Source organism: Sphaeramia orbicularis, chromosome 11 (assembly GCF_902148855.1).
Source record: "Sphaeramia orbicularis chromosome 11, fSphaOr1.1, whole genome shotgun sequence".
NCBI classification, from domain to species: Eukaryota; Metazoa; Chordata; class Actinopteri; order Kurtiformes; family Apogonidae; genus Sphaeramia; species Sphaeramia orbicularis.
The window spans coordinates 36001043-36019091 of NC_043967.1; the positions used below are offsets into that span (position 1 = coordinate 36001043).

Sequence of the window (18049 nt, forward strand, 5' to 3'; positions counted from 1 at the left end):
TTACATTTTGGTGCATTATGGGAAGTGAAGTTCTTCTCCTGCAAAGTTACTATCAAATCCTCCGCACTTTAATCATATACTTCTAGAATAAGGACAAAAGTAAGCCTACTCACCAAATGCCTTTTTTTTTTTTTTAGGTGCTTTGCTTAAATTTCTGTCAGCGCCAACTGATAGTGACAATTTGTGTCATTCCCATCAACAATGCCTAATTGAAGACACTGTGTCCTTTACTACACTCTAGTGGAAACTCTGTGTTGCGTAATACAGAGTAATTCATGACTCATTAAATGCACCAGAAAACAGGAAATCACATCTGGATTTTATTTTTCTTCTTTGGTGATTCAACCACCACATCTTTGCGTATCAGGGGCCTCACTTTACTTTCTTGCCTAGGGCCCCCAGATATCTTGAAACGTTAACAGACTGGCCTTTTACAAAAATGTCTGAAATGTGGAATTTTAACAATATTCTGCCTGTTTTTAAATGTTTTGTGTATTTGTAGATCCACTGTGATCTGTAAATTGTAATACACATGTATAAATGATAAATTAAGGCAAAATATTGTTAACATTGCACTTATTTTTCATAAGAATTTTCAGGTTCATATTTGTTCGTGCTATGTTCAAGTACAGTTTGTAGACGTAAACATTTTTATCACAGAATTGTACTTTTTTCACTCAAAAACATACAGAAAAGAGTTGACATTATTTATAAGTTCTTATCCTGTTATTTGTATTATTTTACTGGTGCGGCCCAGTTTAGATCATATTAGGCTGAATGTGGCCCCTGAACTAAAATAAGCTTGACAGCCCTGCCCTAATGATTGAAATGATAGTAGTAATAGAGTAAAAGTACCTCATACTACATCTCACAGGTTTAGACTACAGTTCAGACAGTACTGTTGCTTCTGTTAGGTAAACTTCATAGACTTTTATCTTTACTAAATAACATATTATCTCATATTTGAAAGAAAAAACTACGTAGGGAGGCAATAATGTTTCCGCCCGGTTTCGAACCGGGGACCTTTCGCGTGTGAGGCGAACGTGATAACCACTACACTACGGAAACAGATGAGTATCAATGGAAAACCTGGTTGATCTTATACTAAGTGAGTAAATCAAGTCTACAACCATACAAGGACGTTCTGTATGGTAAATAAAAAGATATTCATAGTATTAATAGCTACACCAGCTTATATTTCATTCTTTTACAAATGGGCAGCCGTTATCTTTTTTTCCGTTTCCCTGCATGAAGTTTGTAACATGGTGAAACAGCTCCATCTACAGGCCAGTTTATATTCAAACTATTATTATGTACTGTCCTGAAGTCTCTATTTAAGGATGTACTTTTGTGTTACATTCGTGCCGTCTCTCAGAATACAAACCATGGAACCAGATGTTAACGATAAAGGTTTGGTTAAGTTATTTTATCATCCCTGTGCCGCGGATAGTTAAGTTTACTTTTCTTAACTTTTCCCATTCATTCTCTATGGTAGTCCTTGACACTACGGATGCAATATATTTTTGGCCGCAGCGTGTTGTGGCGCTGTTGAGTAGTTTCCGCCCATTGTGTTTATTGGTTATTTATGCTTTCCAGAGCCTGAATGTTTTTGTTGTTTGTTTGTGAATGATTATGTGTTCATTACAAGTTGATTTTACTGAAAACCTGAAATTTTTTTTTTTTTTTTTTTTTTTTTTTTTTTCCACAAGCACAGCCCTATAACCTAATTCCACCATAACCTATAACACATTGCATAAGTATACAGGGTGGGGAAGCAAAATTTACAATATTTTGAGGCAGGGATTGAAAGACAGTGTATGACCAATTAGTTTATTGAAAGTCGTGAGAATTTATTTGCCACAAGAAAATGGACATAATAGAAAATGTTTTTATTCTATGTGTCCTCCTTCTTTCTCAATAACTGCCTTCACACGCTTCCTGAAACTTGCGCAAGTGTTCCTCAAATATTGGGGTGACAACTTCTCCCATTCTTCTTTAATAGTATCTTCCAGACTTTCTGGTAATAGTTTTGCTCATAGTCATTCTCTTCTTTCCATTATAAACAGTCTTTATGGACACTCCAACTATTTTTGAAATCTCCTTTGGTGTGACGAGTGCATTCAGCAAATCACACACTCTTTGACGTTTGCTTTCCTGATTACTCATATGGGCAAAAGTTTCTGAAAAGGTATGGATAATAGTGTTAGGTATGATTATGACATCAATATATGTTTGGTTTCAAAACAAGTGATGTAGTGGCTGCTGAGAAAAAACAACTAAATGTTCATTGTGAATTTTGCTTCCCCACCCTGTACATTACAAAACATGTTTCAGTTTAGATAATGAAAGTAGAGAGTAAAGTTTTTCTTATTAACCCTTTCAGGCATACTGGTCACTACAGTGGACATCTATTCTCCAGCTGATCTATTGTATATTCATGGGTTTTGTTGTTATAGTTAGATATCAGCCAACACAGTGGACACTAATGCATCATCCCAAACACTGCAATTCATACCATTATTGTAATTTTGCTGTTCTTGAGAAAACTGATCTGTAGTAACATGTTTTAGTGTAAATCAATTAAAAATCAATCTTTTTTTTTTCTTTTTTTGCATATTATCTCCATGAAGTGAGTAATAACTACTATTAGAGTAAGTTAAAATGTGAGAAAACATCAGATTAGCAGCATTAAAAATGTTTTTATATCATAGTTTTCACAAAGAATATAACTTTATGATTGTTATTATTGCTATTTTTTGTCACTTTAGCCACTTTAACAAACTTGTTCATATTGTTTATATTTTTATCTCTTTATTTTTCTATTGTATTGATGCATACTGTCTTGCACTGCTGTTCACACTTCAATATCCCCCTTGGAGGATCAGTAAAGTATATCTTATCTTACTTTCTGATGATGGGTTTTAAATACATGTTCCTTTCCTTCAAAAATTAAACACATGATGTCCAGCTGAGTGTACATTTTTGTAACTCCATGAAAAAAATGTTCATTAAAAAAAAAAAAAAAAAAAAAAAAAATCAATTGCATTTTTTTCATGCCTAAAGAAGAATAAAATCACTCAAGAAAAAATATTGACTAAGGTTCTCATAATTCATGCATGAAAGGGTTAAATTATAGCCGTTCCAATATTAAGGTCTAAATAATGTCTGCATTTTTACCTCAACCGGGATTCGAACCCGTGTTTCAGTGGAGAACCCGAAGGAACCCTCATTTTTTTCTCTCTTCTGATTGGCTAGTCACAGTTCAACAAATCCTTCACCCTGGCAAAGTTATTTTCTTGTTGTATACATTTACTCTATACTTTACCGTCTTCAATAAAGCCTTTTTTTTTTTTTTTTAAAGCCACAGTTCAACAGGGCTGGTCTCTGCATTTACCCATCCTAACACTAGCATTAGCATTTCTATACATTTTTTTTCGTCCATCTTTATTGAAAACATTTGACTATATAGTACAAAAATGTGAACAAACAAGATGTCAAAAGGGAAAAAGCATTTGAAGATATAAGTTTAAGAAAATAATGCATAGATTTAAAGATACAAAGCATAATATACAAATAATAGTATAAAGAAGTAAATAAATAAATAAAAATAAATCTGAAATATATAAATAAATAAATGTGACAGAGAGTTCAGAAAATATTAAAGAATTGTTTATAAATAGCCAAGGTGTTAGAGCTTTTTTTTAAAATTATTGTTGTTTTATTGTTTGCAGTAAAATAACACCAGTGAAAAAAGTAAAATTACATTATGATAACACTGGTCTACAATTTTTAAGAAATGATTTGCTTCAGACATTAAATGTGCTAAATGTTACGTATTTTAATAAGATTAATTGGAAAATAAATGACAAAAGTGCAGGTTTGCTGATGTTTTCAAAGTATATGATTAAGTGTTATTACACATATATATTGGTTTATGTACATTTATATAATAGTTTTATAAATCTTCCACTAAATAGAACCTGTAAAGTGAATGTATTCTAATGTGCAGACAGTGTTTTGAAGTAGATCTTGTAGCTCTGAGACAAATATTCCTTTTGAGTCAAACCCATTCTCTCGTTAATTCTTGAATTTCACATTTTGACCCGAGGCTGTATCTTGGAAAGTTCAGCCAACCAGCATTTTTGACTTGATTTTTCTTTATCAGTGACTCTCATGTGGTAAAATGTCATTACTTGTATTGTGGAAGCATTTTCCTTGTAGACCAGTGAAATGTTTACACCTACAATGTTTCCTTAAAAATCTGAATAACATGAACAACTTGAAATGTCTTAAGAAAAACAAGTGCAATTTTAACAATATTTTGCTTCAGTTTATCAGTTACACATGTGCATTACGACTTACATTACAATTACAAATACACACAACATTTAGTGTCAGGCAGAATATTGGTAAAATTGCATGTACTTCTCTTAAGACATTCCAGGTTGTTCATATTTGTTCAGCTTATTCACATTTATTGTAAAAGGATAGTTTATTAATGTAAACATTTTCATGTAATGTTACTTTTTTTTCACTAAAACAAAGATAAAATCTGCAGTTTTCATTATTTATAGGTTATTGTGATAATAATATTATACTGGTTTGACCCAGTTGAGATTTAATTGTTCTGTAAGTGGAACCTGAATTAAAATGATTTTTACACCATTGATTGTTAATATCTTCAGTGTAATTCATCCTGCGGGCCAGACTGGACCCTTTGGTGGGCTGGATTTGGCCCCCCGGGCTGCATGTTTGACACCTGTGGATTAGAGTTTGTTTGTGGTGGTGTGTTTACTCTATCAGGACTGAAACTGTTGGTTAGTTCATTTAACGTCCAGGACTCATATTTTTCTCCCAGATGATTAGATTTTACACATGGGATTAGTTTATGATGACATTTAATAAATGTCATCACAGTAAGTGTAAGTAGACTACAGTTACGATTTGAAGTTGTAATAGAATAACAGAATAATGCAGGCTAATGTTGGTATAGTTTCAGACTGATTAAAGTAAAAGCATGTTTTGTCCATAAAGTGTTCAGTAATAATTTCAGTGCAGAATTTAAATGCAGTTATATTGACCAAGAATATTACTTTCTAATAAAATTGAAATACACATATATATATACAGGGTGGGGAAGCAAAATTTACAATATTTTGAGGCAGGGATTGAAAGACAGTGTATGACCAATTAGTTTATTGAAAGTCGTGAGAATTTATTTGCCACAAGAAAATGTACATAATAGAAAATGTTTTTATTCTATATGTCCTCCTTCTTTCTCAATAACTGCCTTCACACGCTTCCTGAAACTTGCGCAAGTGTTCCTCAAATATTGGGGTGACAACTTCTCCCATTCTTCTTTAATAGTATCTTCCAGACTTTCTGGTAATAGTTTTGCTCATAGTCATTCTCTTCTTTCCATTATAAACAGTCTTTATGGACACTCCAACTATTTTTGAAATCTCCTTTGGTGTGACGAGTGCATTCAGCAAATCACACACTCTTTGACGTTTGCTTTCCTGATTACTCATATGGGCAAAAGTTTCTGAAAAGGTATGGATAATAGTGTTAGGTATGATTATGACATCAATATATGTTTGGTTTCAAAACAGTTGACGTAGTGGCTGCTGAGAAAAAACAACTAAATGTTCATTGTAAATTTTGCTTCCCCACCCTGTATATATCTCACTGATGGCTTTCTTCCTCTGTCAAAAGGAAACTAATTCTTAATCCATTAAGAATGGATTCATAAATCAAAACCAAATGACGTAACACAGTAACAAAATAACAGATGCACTTAATGGTGCCATTAATTATTCAATTGATATTTGCTTTCATATTTTCACTATCTTGTCACCAATCTGATCGAGTGGTTGTGATTGAGACTTTTAAAAGATGAATATTCTACCATTAACTTAATATGATGGTTTGTTCCCCCTTTTACAATGGAAATGAGACATTGTGGAAAAAGGCACATTATTATTGATTGTGTAGCATACTGCTGTCCATTTGTGTTTAAATTATTAATAATTGGAATCTATACGCCAGATCAACCTATAGCTGCCTCTTGCTTTGGTCTTGATATAAAGACGATAAAATATTACTTTGATTTTCAGCCCTTGAAATATTGTTCACTTTGACATGGAAACTATTTGCATGTTGGAGATACTTAGTTTTTCAGTGGCAGGGACATCATTTTCACAAGCTCAGTGAATATTTATATAGAACATTCATTATTCCGCAAAACATTTTCATTTTCCGTTCCCAGTGGTGGCAGTTTTTATCACGTGTAGATAAACATGCTTTCAATCATGTCATTATCTCCAACTGTATTTGTGTTACGATACCAGAATCGTGGACAGCCATAATTTTCATAAAATATATTATAGCTATTAAAGGTTTAATCTATTATTCAAGTGCTTAGTATTATCATAAAACAGCAGTAAACTGGTCGGTGTAAAGAGAGTTAAAATATGCACATGACTTGGTGCCAATAAATTGATCACTAAGACCTCTCTGCTGCTGCAAAGATCAATAACACTTAAACATGTTTAGTGACTGTCAGCCTTTACAACATTTAATGAAGACAAACAGCAGTGATAAAAGTACTCTGTTTATTATAATGATGAGTGTGGAAACATTACAAAATGAGAGAGGAAGGGAGGGTCGGACCCAGACTGGAAAACAACATCACTACTTATAAAAAAAAAAAATCTGCTTAATATTAAAGGACGTTCCTTAGATCTTTTCTGCTTCCTGTATACCAGGGCTTCGTTGCTCTACAACAAGCCTTGCCTCTTCAGATCCTCGTAGGTCTTCTTGTTGACCACGTTCCCACTTGAGTCCTCGTACTCTTCCTGAAAGACACAGAACACGAGGTAAATAAACACTGCACAGTTTTACAAGGAGTCGGCATTTCTCAGACTTGAATGTGACTGACCTCTGTGTCCGGCTGCCACCGCTCAGATGCCTTCTGGGACTTGAGTTTCGCCCACACTGGATCCAAAAGAAAAGATGTGTTAAAACCAGGTTATAACATTGTGAAAATCCTCCAAGCTCACATACATGAGAGCCAGTTTTTATTTCTGTCACTTTTCATCTAGTTTAGTAGTTTAGTTAGAACTTTAAAATCCAGTAAGACAGTGAAATAAAAACATTAACAAAACTGGAAAAGCACTCGCAGAGCACAGACCTCCGCCAAGGCAGATTATCAGCCCCCCTGATCACCACCAAAATTTAATCATTTGTTCCTTGTGCCAGTATCAACACTTCCTGAAATTTTCATCCAAATCTGTCCATAACTTTTTGAGTTATCTTGCACACGGACAGACAGACAAACAAACCAACGCCGGCAAAAACATAACCTCCTTGGCAGAGGTAACTAGATAAAATACATTAAAAAGGAACATTTACATTCATCAAATGCCATAGATTTTGTCCTGATATTCATCCAAACCTTCTGTATCTAATCACTATTGTAAAATATTGTGAATAAAATGCTCTGACCCAATTTCTTAATATGTTTTAGTACTGACTGTGGCTGAATTAAATGTAAAACTGCCAAAGCTTTGTGCTCAATACTGTAAAAATATATAAAAATACAAATTTTATGTCAGTTCATAAAGAATTCATCAACACTTTGATCTGAGGAAACAAACTTTAGCTGAAAAAAACTTTCCGGCTCCAGATTGTGCAGAGGATTTTATACGCATCTTGGTCTAGTTCGTTAATACTAACAGAAGAGTTCCTGGTTTGGGAGTAGTCTGGTGAAGGCTAAAGCTTCTGCTATTCAGTCACAGACACACTTTTGGGACAAAAACTACAATGAGAAACAAAATACAATAACAAGCCTCTTACAAGAAACAGCGTCCTCAATCTGTGTGACGTTGGCAAAGTGGGCTGTGTTGGGGATCCCCAGGCAACGCATACCGTGGGCATGTCTCCACTCCTAAAGAAATCACACAGAAAATACAGGTGAATATCACATTGACTGAATTCACAAACGGTCCTTCAGTAACAGAGAGACAGAAACATACTGCGAAGTGCCTCTGGAAGGCTTTGGGTCCACGGTAAGTGTAGTTCCCACAGATTTCACAGTTGTAGTTGATGTTGAGTCCATGGAGTTTATAAAGCCAGTATGGAATAGGCTAAGGGTAAAAAAGAGGAGAAAATGTACAAGTTTAGACCAATCAAATGCAAAAATCTAATTAAAACTGACAGAGAAATGCTAAGAGTACATGCACAAAAAGAGACTTCAGAGGAACAAAGAGAGTGACAGACACTCAAGTCCCTTCATAACACCAATTACTTTAAAGTGCTTGCATATGATTTTATTTTTTAACGCTTTTTATGGCTTTAATTTGTACGTCCATTCTAAAATATCTGCCTGAAAGCCATTTACTACCAGAGGTGCCACACATTTCATAGACAAAACATTGACATGACTTTTCTAGAACCAATAACTTCCATGACAGTTTTAAACCTTTAAAGTAATAACCTCACATTTCAATCTGACATATACATAGGTTAATTCTCCTGTCAGTGCCCTTGACTGCAGTGCTAATTAAGAAATGGAGCTGTCAGTCCCTGAGCACTTTCAATGGCATCTCTCTGCTCCTAATGTGTGCTATGTGCTAATGCAAATTACTAATGCAGATGCTAGGTGCTGTGTGTGTACTAGAATGGTGAAAATGCAAAGACTGAATTTCCCTATGGGGATATTTAAGTGAGATATCCTTCACCTTTAAAAAAAAAACATAATTACCATAAGAATGGTTTGTTTATGAATTATTCTGATTTTGTTATTTTTGAAAATGCACTGCAATTAAATGTTTTATTATCACAAAAAAGAAATGGGTAACAATGGACTTGTTAAAGAATTTTTCTACTATCAAAATTAAAGAAAATGAGAAAATTGAACACGTCAGCTTGGGATAGGTGGAAAAGTTTAAGACATAAAAGATTAACATGAACAAATGCAACAGAAACAGATTTAAGTGAATAATTAAATAAATGTATGGGGAGCTGCAGAAACAAATACTTTCACAAAAAAAGTTTGAGGTGACTCCATATGAGGGAGAAGAACCAGATGTTTACCAGTGGTTCAGAGGACAAACCTAAAGCCAGCTTCAGGTTATTACTCTATGAAACACTCCAACTGGCAAAGTTTTAAACTCACAACCTTCCTTATGTCACAATAAGTTGAATTATTCTAAATCTAAGGAGCTTGGCAACTATTATTCTCTATCATTTCTGGTTGACCTTTGTCCTTTTCACACCACTACGCTTTACTCTTCATGAACCAACTCCTATAATTCACATTAACACTAGTGCACGAGAACACAGAGGTTCCCGTTTGGATGGAAGCCTGACTGTTCTAAGATCTACTCGAGCAGACGACCTTTAACCTCTGTGTGTGTCGTGTTTTGCTGCTGACCTTGCCATCCCAGCCCAGCGGCAGGTTCTTGGGGTTATAGATGATCTCGTTGTCCTCATCTTCACTCTCGCTCTCACTGAGCTGTTCCTCCTCCTCCTCCTCGCGCTCCTCTCCGGTTCTCGCCTGCTTCCTCTGCACGTTCTCATGGGTGAGCTGCCTCTGCTCCTGCAACCAACACAGACGACACATCAACAACATAAAATCATTGAAGGAGCTGACACACTGACCACACTAGGGATGTAACGATTAGAGAATTTGGTGTTGCAATTATCGTAAGAGAGGGGGGGTGTTACACGGCATGGACCGCACCCCCATGAAAGTGAAACTTAATGTGCGTTACTAATTCCTCTACATCTCCTGCTGTTGTGAAGCATCAGACTATTTTATGCAGTTTGCCTTGTGATCAAACAGAGTGTGTTTACTGCATCAATTCACATCTTCACCCTCCCAAAGCTTCTATGACAGTCTGAACTGCTGGAGAAAAATGGCCTTACTGTATGAAAGCTATGCAGCCAGACTGTTGTGAATGGGTTGTGCAATGGTAGCCTGAAGCTGCGTAGATGAATGTAACAAATGCAAACTGTATGGAAACGAAAGTGAGCCTCCATCGAAAATATATTTACGGTCTGAATTTCTGAACCGTCACCTTGTTCCTTCTCTGTCATTTTCACTCGTGGAATGTTGAATGCAGTGCTTCTGTAAAAATGTTGCTTTCATTCCGTGCGGGAAGTGCATATTGGTGTGTCTTTGGTTCTGCTCTTACTCTACTGTACTTTATGAGACGGTCGTTGGCAGCCTTGACGATGAATTAACTGTGACCTTTAAAATCGAGATTAATCGTAACACCATGACATCGTTACAACCCTAGACCACACACAAGTCTCTGTAAGTGTTGGATTATCGCTTACTCCGAGGATCTCCACGTACTCATAGACCTGAGCCTCCAGGAAACCGATTTCCTTATTCCGCTCTGTGTCTCTGCAGAAGTAATGGATGGAAAAGATTAAAAACGGCTGAAGGAACACAATGGCACAATACTGTCAGTACGTAAAGCACGAGGCACACACTTACTTTTTGGGGCCTTTAGCTTTGGGGTTCTTGGCGAACAGTGACGGGTCCAGTGACTCAAGGGATTTTCCTTTTGTGCTGAAAAGCCTCTGAGCTCTTTCCTCCAGAGTCCTGTCCAACATGTCCACACAGAGTCAAACATGCTCTGCTTTCAGAGTTTTGCATTAAAGGGCATTATAGGTTTCTTATCAGTGTCGTACACGCACAAAGTAAGGATTAACAGTCAAGTGCACTGAGCTGAAACATCAGGCCTGAAGACATCCGTTACAATTTCTGAGGGAAGTTAAAAGCTGAGTACGCCTATTTGTTGTATTTTAAGTTATTGCAGTGGGAAAAAAAATCTGTCATAAATAAAAGTCACATGAAGAACAATCCCAGTAATCCATCTGTCAAATACTGCTGTGTCATAATACAGCTGTTACTGAATTTCATGTTGGTGTTTTTGGATGCTCACCCTCCACACTTTAGTCCCAAAGCCATGAGAGCAGACTTCAACCTGTCCAAACCCAAAGAAGCCAACTCCTGCAGGACACAAGAGAAAACAAAGTGTTCATCACTGAAAAATAATTCACTTTACGCCCTAAAATATTAACATTAAAGTTTGTTTTTTTACCTCCCATGAAGAAAAAGCAGAGAGGTCCAGATGAGCTCCTGCATGTGTCAAAGCACTACTTGTCTCTTTCTACAGTGAAAAAATAAAAAGTTTAATAAAACATGAACCAAAATACAATGACCAAATAAATTCCCGTCACATGATACTGAAGCTCTGTATGGAAACTCACAGGCCAGCCAGGAAAAGTCCCATTCTCCCATTTCTTCTCAAAGTCTAACAGCACTTTGCCGTAGAGCTCGTTCTGGTCGAGTAAAGGTTTGACCCGGTCTGTGTAGTCCTGCAGGTACTCCAGCAGCATTTCCAGGTACCTGCACAAACACAACAACATGTGTTAGCCCATCAGCTCTGCAGACAGATATAGAGATCTGTGGTGGGACGGTGGGCATACTTTCTGTACTCAGCGTTCTTCCTGTCTTTGGGAATGTCAAAGAGCTGGTCAAATGAAGACAAGTAGGTGATGTACTCGAGTTTCTGTGGAAATAAACAACATACACAGATAGTGATTAGTGGGGTCAGTGTCAGTGTGGGCTGAAGTCTGACTGATGCAGACTCTAAAGCGGGGGTGTCAAACTCATTTTTCTTCCGGGGGCCACATTCAGCCCAATTTAATCTGAAGTGGGCCGGACCAGTCAAATGATAGCATGATAGCCAATAAATAATGACAACTCTAAATTGTTTTAGTGCAAAAAATAACATTCAATTATGCCAATATTTATATTTACAAACTATCCAAACAAAAAGGATGTGAAAAATGTGAAAAAAATGGAATTTGTTGAGAAATATAAGTATAATTTTATCAATAACATGCCTTGACTTATCATTTATACATATGCATTACAGATCAGATCTACAAAGGCACAAAACATTAAATAACAGGCAGAATATTGTTAAAATTGCACTTAATTTTCTTTAGACATTTCAGGTTGTTCATATTTGTTGAAGTTATTCACATTTTATTGTTAAAGGATAGTTTGTTAATGTAAACATTTTCATAATTTAATGTTTTTTACACTAAATTAAAGAGAAAAAAAAATGGTGTTGTCATTATTTATAGGTTATTATGATATTATTTTTTTAGTTTGGTGCCCTAACTTGCACTTTGCAAATTTCATCCCGCGGGCCGAATTACAACCTTTGGCGGGCCGGTTTTGGCCCCCGGGCCGCATGTTTGACACCTGTGCTCTAAAGGATCCTGACCTCAGCTCCCTTCAGGTTGATGTATTTCAGATAGCAGTCGTGGAGGTCCAGATAGCGGCCATATCCTTCCTCATCAGTGAACTCCACCAGGTCTGTGAAACAAACAGAGCCCACCATCAGTCATGCATTACATCCCCAAAGGAATATTTATATAATGTGTAATACAATCTCCTGGACTCTTTCCCCATCTAGTCTTATGTTACATCCCTCCACCCTAGACAAGGGTTGTAACACATTCAATCAAGAAAATTAAAAAAAAGTAAACTTTGCTTGTTTTATTCCCTTTAATACAGTAGTGTTTAGTCTAGAGTTGAAAAGCATTAAAATAAAAAACAATGGAAGACCTTTACCTCTCAATGTATTTGAAGCTGAGTAATTTTCACCATCTGTAGGCTAATTTAAATAGCTTAGCATTGATATTAAATATTTGTTATGGTACTTTCTTCAATACCCAATTTCATACAATCTGTATTTACATAATATTAGTATTGCTGTACAAAATTATTTTATCTTATCAGCTCCACAGCAATTTTACACACTCACATTCATAACATAAAATATAAATCTGTTTAACAGTGTCAGCTCCTTAGTTTAATGTTTCAAAACCATCGCATTTTCACATACAAAGCAGTGTTACAACGTAATAAGTAACACATTTCCCACAACTTTAAGTGAAATGTAGATACTGTATATGTGCATTAACTCTCCATTGCTTTATGCTGAGAAAACAGTGTTGTCTAAATGTTCACACTCTACTTTTCATCCATTACAATTAGGGATGTAATGATATGAAAATTTCACATCACGATTATTGTCACTAAAATTATCATGGTTATCAATATTATCATGATATTGTTGAAACTCAGCTCAAAATGTTCAAAAAGTACTTACACACTCACTGAAATAATTTAACGAAGTAGTAGTTTTGAAAAATAAATAAAAAATAATAGGCACAATGTACTTTCTGTTGGCAGAAACATTCAAATATTAACATGTACACATCAAAGATACAAATGTGGATTAAAGCTATCACCTTATTGAGGTTTTGCACAAATGTCACATGATCACGTGGTTTTCTGTTTACGACGCCATATTGGTAGGAAAGCTTTCCTTGGATCATACAACGTGTTAAACGATGTACCTGCTAAACTCCTGTGTGCCGTTTATTCCTTAGCTTTCACCAGTTATAAGTTAGGCGTACAGACCGCTCGGTTCCTTTGGTGTCAGCGGTGGTTCTGTTCTGCCGACTGTTCTGTTCTGTTCTGGGAGCGCAGCGTCACAGAATGTCAGCCAATGACAGCGAACCGTCACAGAACGTCAGCCAATGGGAGGGCAGCGTCACAGAACGTCAGCCAATGGGAGGGCAGCGTCACAGAACATCAGCCAATGGGAGCGCAGCGTCACAGAACGTCAGCCAATGGGAGCGCACCATCACAGAACGTCAGCCAATGAGAGCGCAGCGTCACAAAACATCAGCCAATGGGAGCGTAGTGTCACAGAACGTCAGCCAATGGGAGCGCAGCGTCACAAAACGTCAGCCAATGAGAGCGCACTGTCACAGAACATCAGCCAATGGGAGCGCAGCATCACAGAATGTCAGCCAATCACAGCGAACCGTCACAGAACATCAGCCAATGGGAGCGCAGCGTCACAGAACGTCAGCCAATGGGAGCGCAGCGTTACAGAACATCAGCCAATGAGAGTGCAGCATCACAAAACATCAGCCAATGGGAGCGTAGCATCACAGAACGTCAGCCAATGGGAGCGCAGCGTCACAAAACATCAGCCAATGAGAGCGCAGCGTCACAAACGTCAGCGAATGGGAGCTCAGTGTCACAGAACGTCAGCCAATGAGAGTGCAGCGTCACAGAACGTCAGCCAATGAGAGCGCAGCGTCACAGAATGTCAGCCAATGAGAGTGCAGCGTCACGGAATGTCAGCCAATGGGAGTGCAGCATCACAGAACGCCACAGAACGTCAGCCAATGGGAGCGCAGCATCATAGAATGATCACCGGAGTGGTGACATCAAAGCATGTCGTAACATGCAGATATTTTACAGAAACAACTGAGCAAATCAAACACTAGAGGATAATTAATGTTACAAAGACGTGGAAAAATACTTTGATTTCTTATACAACAATGGCAAGACAAATTGTACTGTGGTGTTTACGCTATTAGTAGGAAAAGAGAATTGCTAATAATCAGTAATAGTGTTTAAGCAGCTGGGTCAGAACCATAAAACTTACTGAAGTTCAGTATCCAGCCCAACAACTGGATCATATTATTCTTGCTGCTAAAAGGTTCGGCACACAAATTCAGTGTAATATTTACAAAGTCAAAGCTGCTAAAATGGCATCAGTAGAAATTATTTGGACCTACTTTGAGCCTCCTCACTGGGGTTGTCTCTGGCCTTCATCAGCTCCTCAAACTCTGCAGACATGGGGATGGAAATCTAAAAGAAACAGATGAAGACACCAGGGTGAAAATACTAGTCAGGGATGCTTCATAGGCTGACTAGATCCATTTAAAAGAAGCATCTCACTACCTCATTTGGATGCTTTCTGTGAAACTCCTTAATCTGTTTCAGTCTGTTGTAGAACTCTGCAAACTCGTTGGGTCCAGAGATGGCAGCAAGTTCATCCCGCCTCATCCTGTCAAAATATGATATATATTTTTTTTTTTTAGCTTGAAAGGATAGGAACAGTGGTCTTCCTGCAATTAGAAGTTTTGAGTATATTGTGTGTAGCATATTTGTAAACGTTATACAATCAACACCATCAACATTCGAGGAGGAAACACTCATAACTAATTACATAAAGACTTACCCATCTTTGTCTTCATAGGAGTCCCTGAGATTTGCACTCACTTCCATGTACCTCTAAAAGGGCAAAAACAAAAGATAAACCAAAATTGTGGTCATTTTAAAAACTGGTAAATGAGGAGATGTTTCACTCAAATCATAATTTCCACAAGTTAAATACGCATATGTTAACTAAATAAATATAACAACATTTTACCGTTAGTCTTTACTCTCATATTGATAGGACAGTAGCACAAATTAGTTTCCGTTAAAAACCTAATCTTATATATTCGACCCGAATTTTCCTAATAACACGTTCATTTAGCTGAAGGAAATGTTCACTTTAACACAGAGACGATGAACGGGTCGGTTATGGCTTCAGTTGACAATTTTACTTACATCCAACATTGCTCTTGTTCGGTGGTCAGAGTTGATCTGCTCTCGCAGCTGTTACGAAAAGAAATAAACATTAGCACATACTGTAGTAGTATTCATTGTTTTTTCCTTATTAGCCATAGTGCTAAAGCTAGCATAAGGCTAACCACTAACCGTAGACTTCTTGTGTAGCATTTCTTTCGTTTTAGCATCCATTAGCCTCTCCTTCTCCTCATGGTAACGACGCTGTTGCTCTAAAATCGTCTCCATTGTTATTAACTGTTTAAAACGCTCACAAACTACAATTTAATTCTTGTAGCTACCTAGCATGAAATGAAAGAAACTCACAGCTTCACCGTATCGGCTACGATTGTTTTCAATGGCGCATGATTGGAAGTTAAAGTCCGTCGTAATATTCGGCGTAGAGAAACATGGGAATATATTAAAGGTTCCGCTCAAGAGGCAAACTCCAGAAGTTTAATAACAAATTGTTTCTAAATTCCATTAAATAGTGCTTTAATTAATTTTTGTAAATATAGTGACTTAATTTTTTTTTTTTTAATATTCGTAATAATTTCACATAGTGGACTAAGAAAGGCACTCATTATGTAATCCCATAGACTGTAGTGGGGAAAAAAAAACTTTCATCATTGTAAATGATCTTGAAATAGTGCTTTTAAGTTTATAGATACAAATTTTAGGGATTTTTGTATTTTATTTTAATGCTAATTTACTTGAGTTTTTTTTTTTTTTTTTTTTTTTTTTCATTGTTAACACTTTAATTGTTCCTGAATTATTAGATATAAGGAACACTAATGTACTTTAACCAACACAAAATTGATTTATGAAGTATTTTTGCAAATATTTGATCTTTTTACGATACAGACCGGTTACAATAAAAGTGAAGAAAATACATATAGATGCAGATTTGACTCATTGTATAATCAGATGAGATGAAAAGCGTGAAGGGTTGATAAATTATAAAACTCTTTCCGCTAAAATTAGCAATTCATGGGGAGAGAGGGAAGTGAAGAGGAAAGAGGATGGTGGTGGTGATGTGGGAACCAAAGAAATCCACTGAAATAAGGCCATAACAAATACACTTGAATAGTTTAATGTGTAGTGGTTCTTTAGTGTCATTTTTCTACAAGCTTTTGTGTGCTCATTTGTTCACAAATAAGCGCTAAACACTAAAAAGCATGAAATATTTCTGTCATGCTTATTACTACTCTTTGTAACACAAGATGGTGCATGTTTGTATTTTAGTATTTATTTTCTGAGGCAGGTTAATATTGTACTTCATGCACGTCAAAAGTTGCACAAATAATAATAATAATAATAATAATAATAATAATAATAATAATAATAATAATAATAATCATTATCATCATCATCACCATCATCATCATCATAATCATAATCATAATTATAATAATTTTTAAAATAATGATAACTATGTCATTTTCTGTGTACAGGTATCCCATTTCAACCGAAAATAACTAGTATTTTGTCCATCTGGAGGCAGTAGACACCTTTAGACAGAGGACAGTAAAGCAGAAACTCTCCACAAGTCAATTAACACTACTACTACTACTACTACTACTAGCTTTATTTATATAGCACCTTTTAAAAACAAAGTTTATAAAGTGCTTTTGACAGACAAAGCAGAGGGCACAACAGCAGGATACAAGATGCAAGTAAAAAACACTAAAACAGAAGCAACACAATAAGCGAAATGTATACAACAAATGCAAAAATCATAACACTTCAAATAAATTAAGTTAACTGAAGTAAAGAGGGCAGGGATAACATAACATGATGCTGTCAAATCAATGTAAAAATGAAGGAGTGAGATAAGACAACATCATGTATGAGAATATAAATTAATAATCAAACAGAATAAAATTCAGATTTAAAAAATTAATATTAAAAATTTAAAGGGACAAACATCACATAAAAGCAAGGCTATAAAAATATATATGTATATAGGATAGTACACACACACGCACACACATATATGTGTGTGTGTATCTATATCTATCTATATCTATATCTATATATATATATATATATATATATATATATATATATATATATATATATATATATATATATATATATATATATATACGGCCCACTCGGCCGTGCTTGCTCTCTGCTGGCTTGAGTAGCAAAGTGGATTCGTATTTTATTTTTTTCAGACGCCTGTTTTGTATTTGATGCAGATGCTTCGTGCCCTCTTCTGGATATTTAGAAGAACTGCATCTTAGTCTTCACTGATTAACTGATAACTTCTGGAGGTGACGTTGCTGTTGCTTTTGTTTTTCTTTTCTTTTTCAATACCTATTATGACTGATATTTGATTTCTGTTGTCTATTTCGTATTAGGCTATATTATGTGTTTTTTTCCTTTTATCCAGTTCAGACATGGTTCATCTGTTAGAGGAGTTTATTGGCATGAAAAGTGTATGTTGATCAGCACTATTAAATAAAAAAGTGATGATTTTGTGCTCCTCAGGTAAACTCTCCTCTCCCCTGCAGACTCTACATGCAGCCTCAT

The 18049-nt window shown here is 36.0% G+C and overlaps 1 protein-coding gene and 1 non-coding gene across 2 annotated transcripts; both read right to left on the bottom strand.

Moving 5' to 3' along the window:
• Positions 1 to 995: 995 nt before the first annotated feature.
• trnav-cac (transfer RNA valine (anticodon CAC)) lies at positions 996 to 1068 on the bottom strand. The gene has a single exon. It is a non-coding gene; the product is annotated as a tRNA-Val (tRNA).
• Positions 1069 to 6600: 5532 nt separating this feature from the next.
• On the bottom strand, positions 6601 to 15884 carry sf3a3 (splicing factor 3a, subunit 3). The gene is made up of 17 exons (XM_030147882.1): positions 15665 to 15884; positions 15515 to 15562; positions 15141 to 15193; positions 14861 to 14966; positions 14695 to 14767; positions 12315 to 12406; positions 11506 to 11588; positions 11287 to 11425; positions 11118 to 11186; positions 10959 to 11026; positions 10508 to 10615; positions 10345 to 10414; positions 9437 to 9601; positions 8037 to 8147; positions 7858 to 7948; positions 6941 to 6996; positions 6601 to 6857 (listed from the first exon to the last, which is right to left on the bottom strand). The coding sequence occupies exons 1-17, from the start codon at positions 15758 to 15760 to the stop codon at positions 6780 to 6782; spliced, it is 1506 nt and encodes a 501-aa protein (XP_030003742.1). The 5' UTR covers positions 15761 to 15884; the 3' UTR covers positions 6601 to 6779.
• Positions 15885 to 18049: the final 2165 nt, after the last annotated feature.

Bases quoted from the DNA above. Each gene is read 5' to 3' on its own strand.
- sf3a3 (XM_030147882.1), bottom strand. From the start codon at position 15,760: ATGGAGACGATTTTAGAGCAACAGCGTCGTTACCATGAGGAGAAGGAG. The intron at 9,602-10,344 runs GTAAGCGATAAT...TGTTGGTTGCAG, and splicing joins AGTACGTGGAGATCCTCGGA to GAGCAGAGGCAGCTCACCCA. The intron at 6,997-7,857 runs GTAAGAGGCTTG...TTTTGGATCCAG, and splicing joins GATTGAGGACGCTGTTTCTT to TGTGGGCGAAACTCAAGTCC.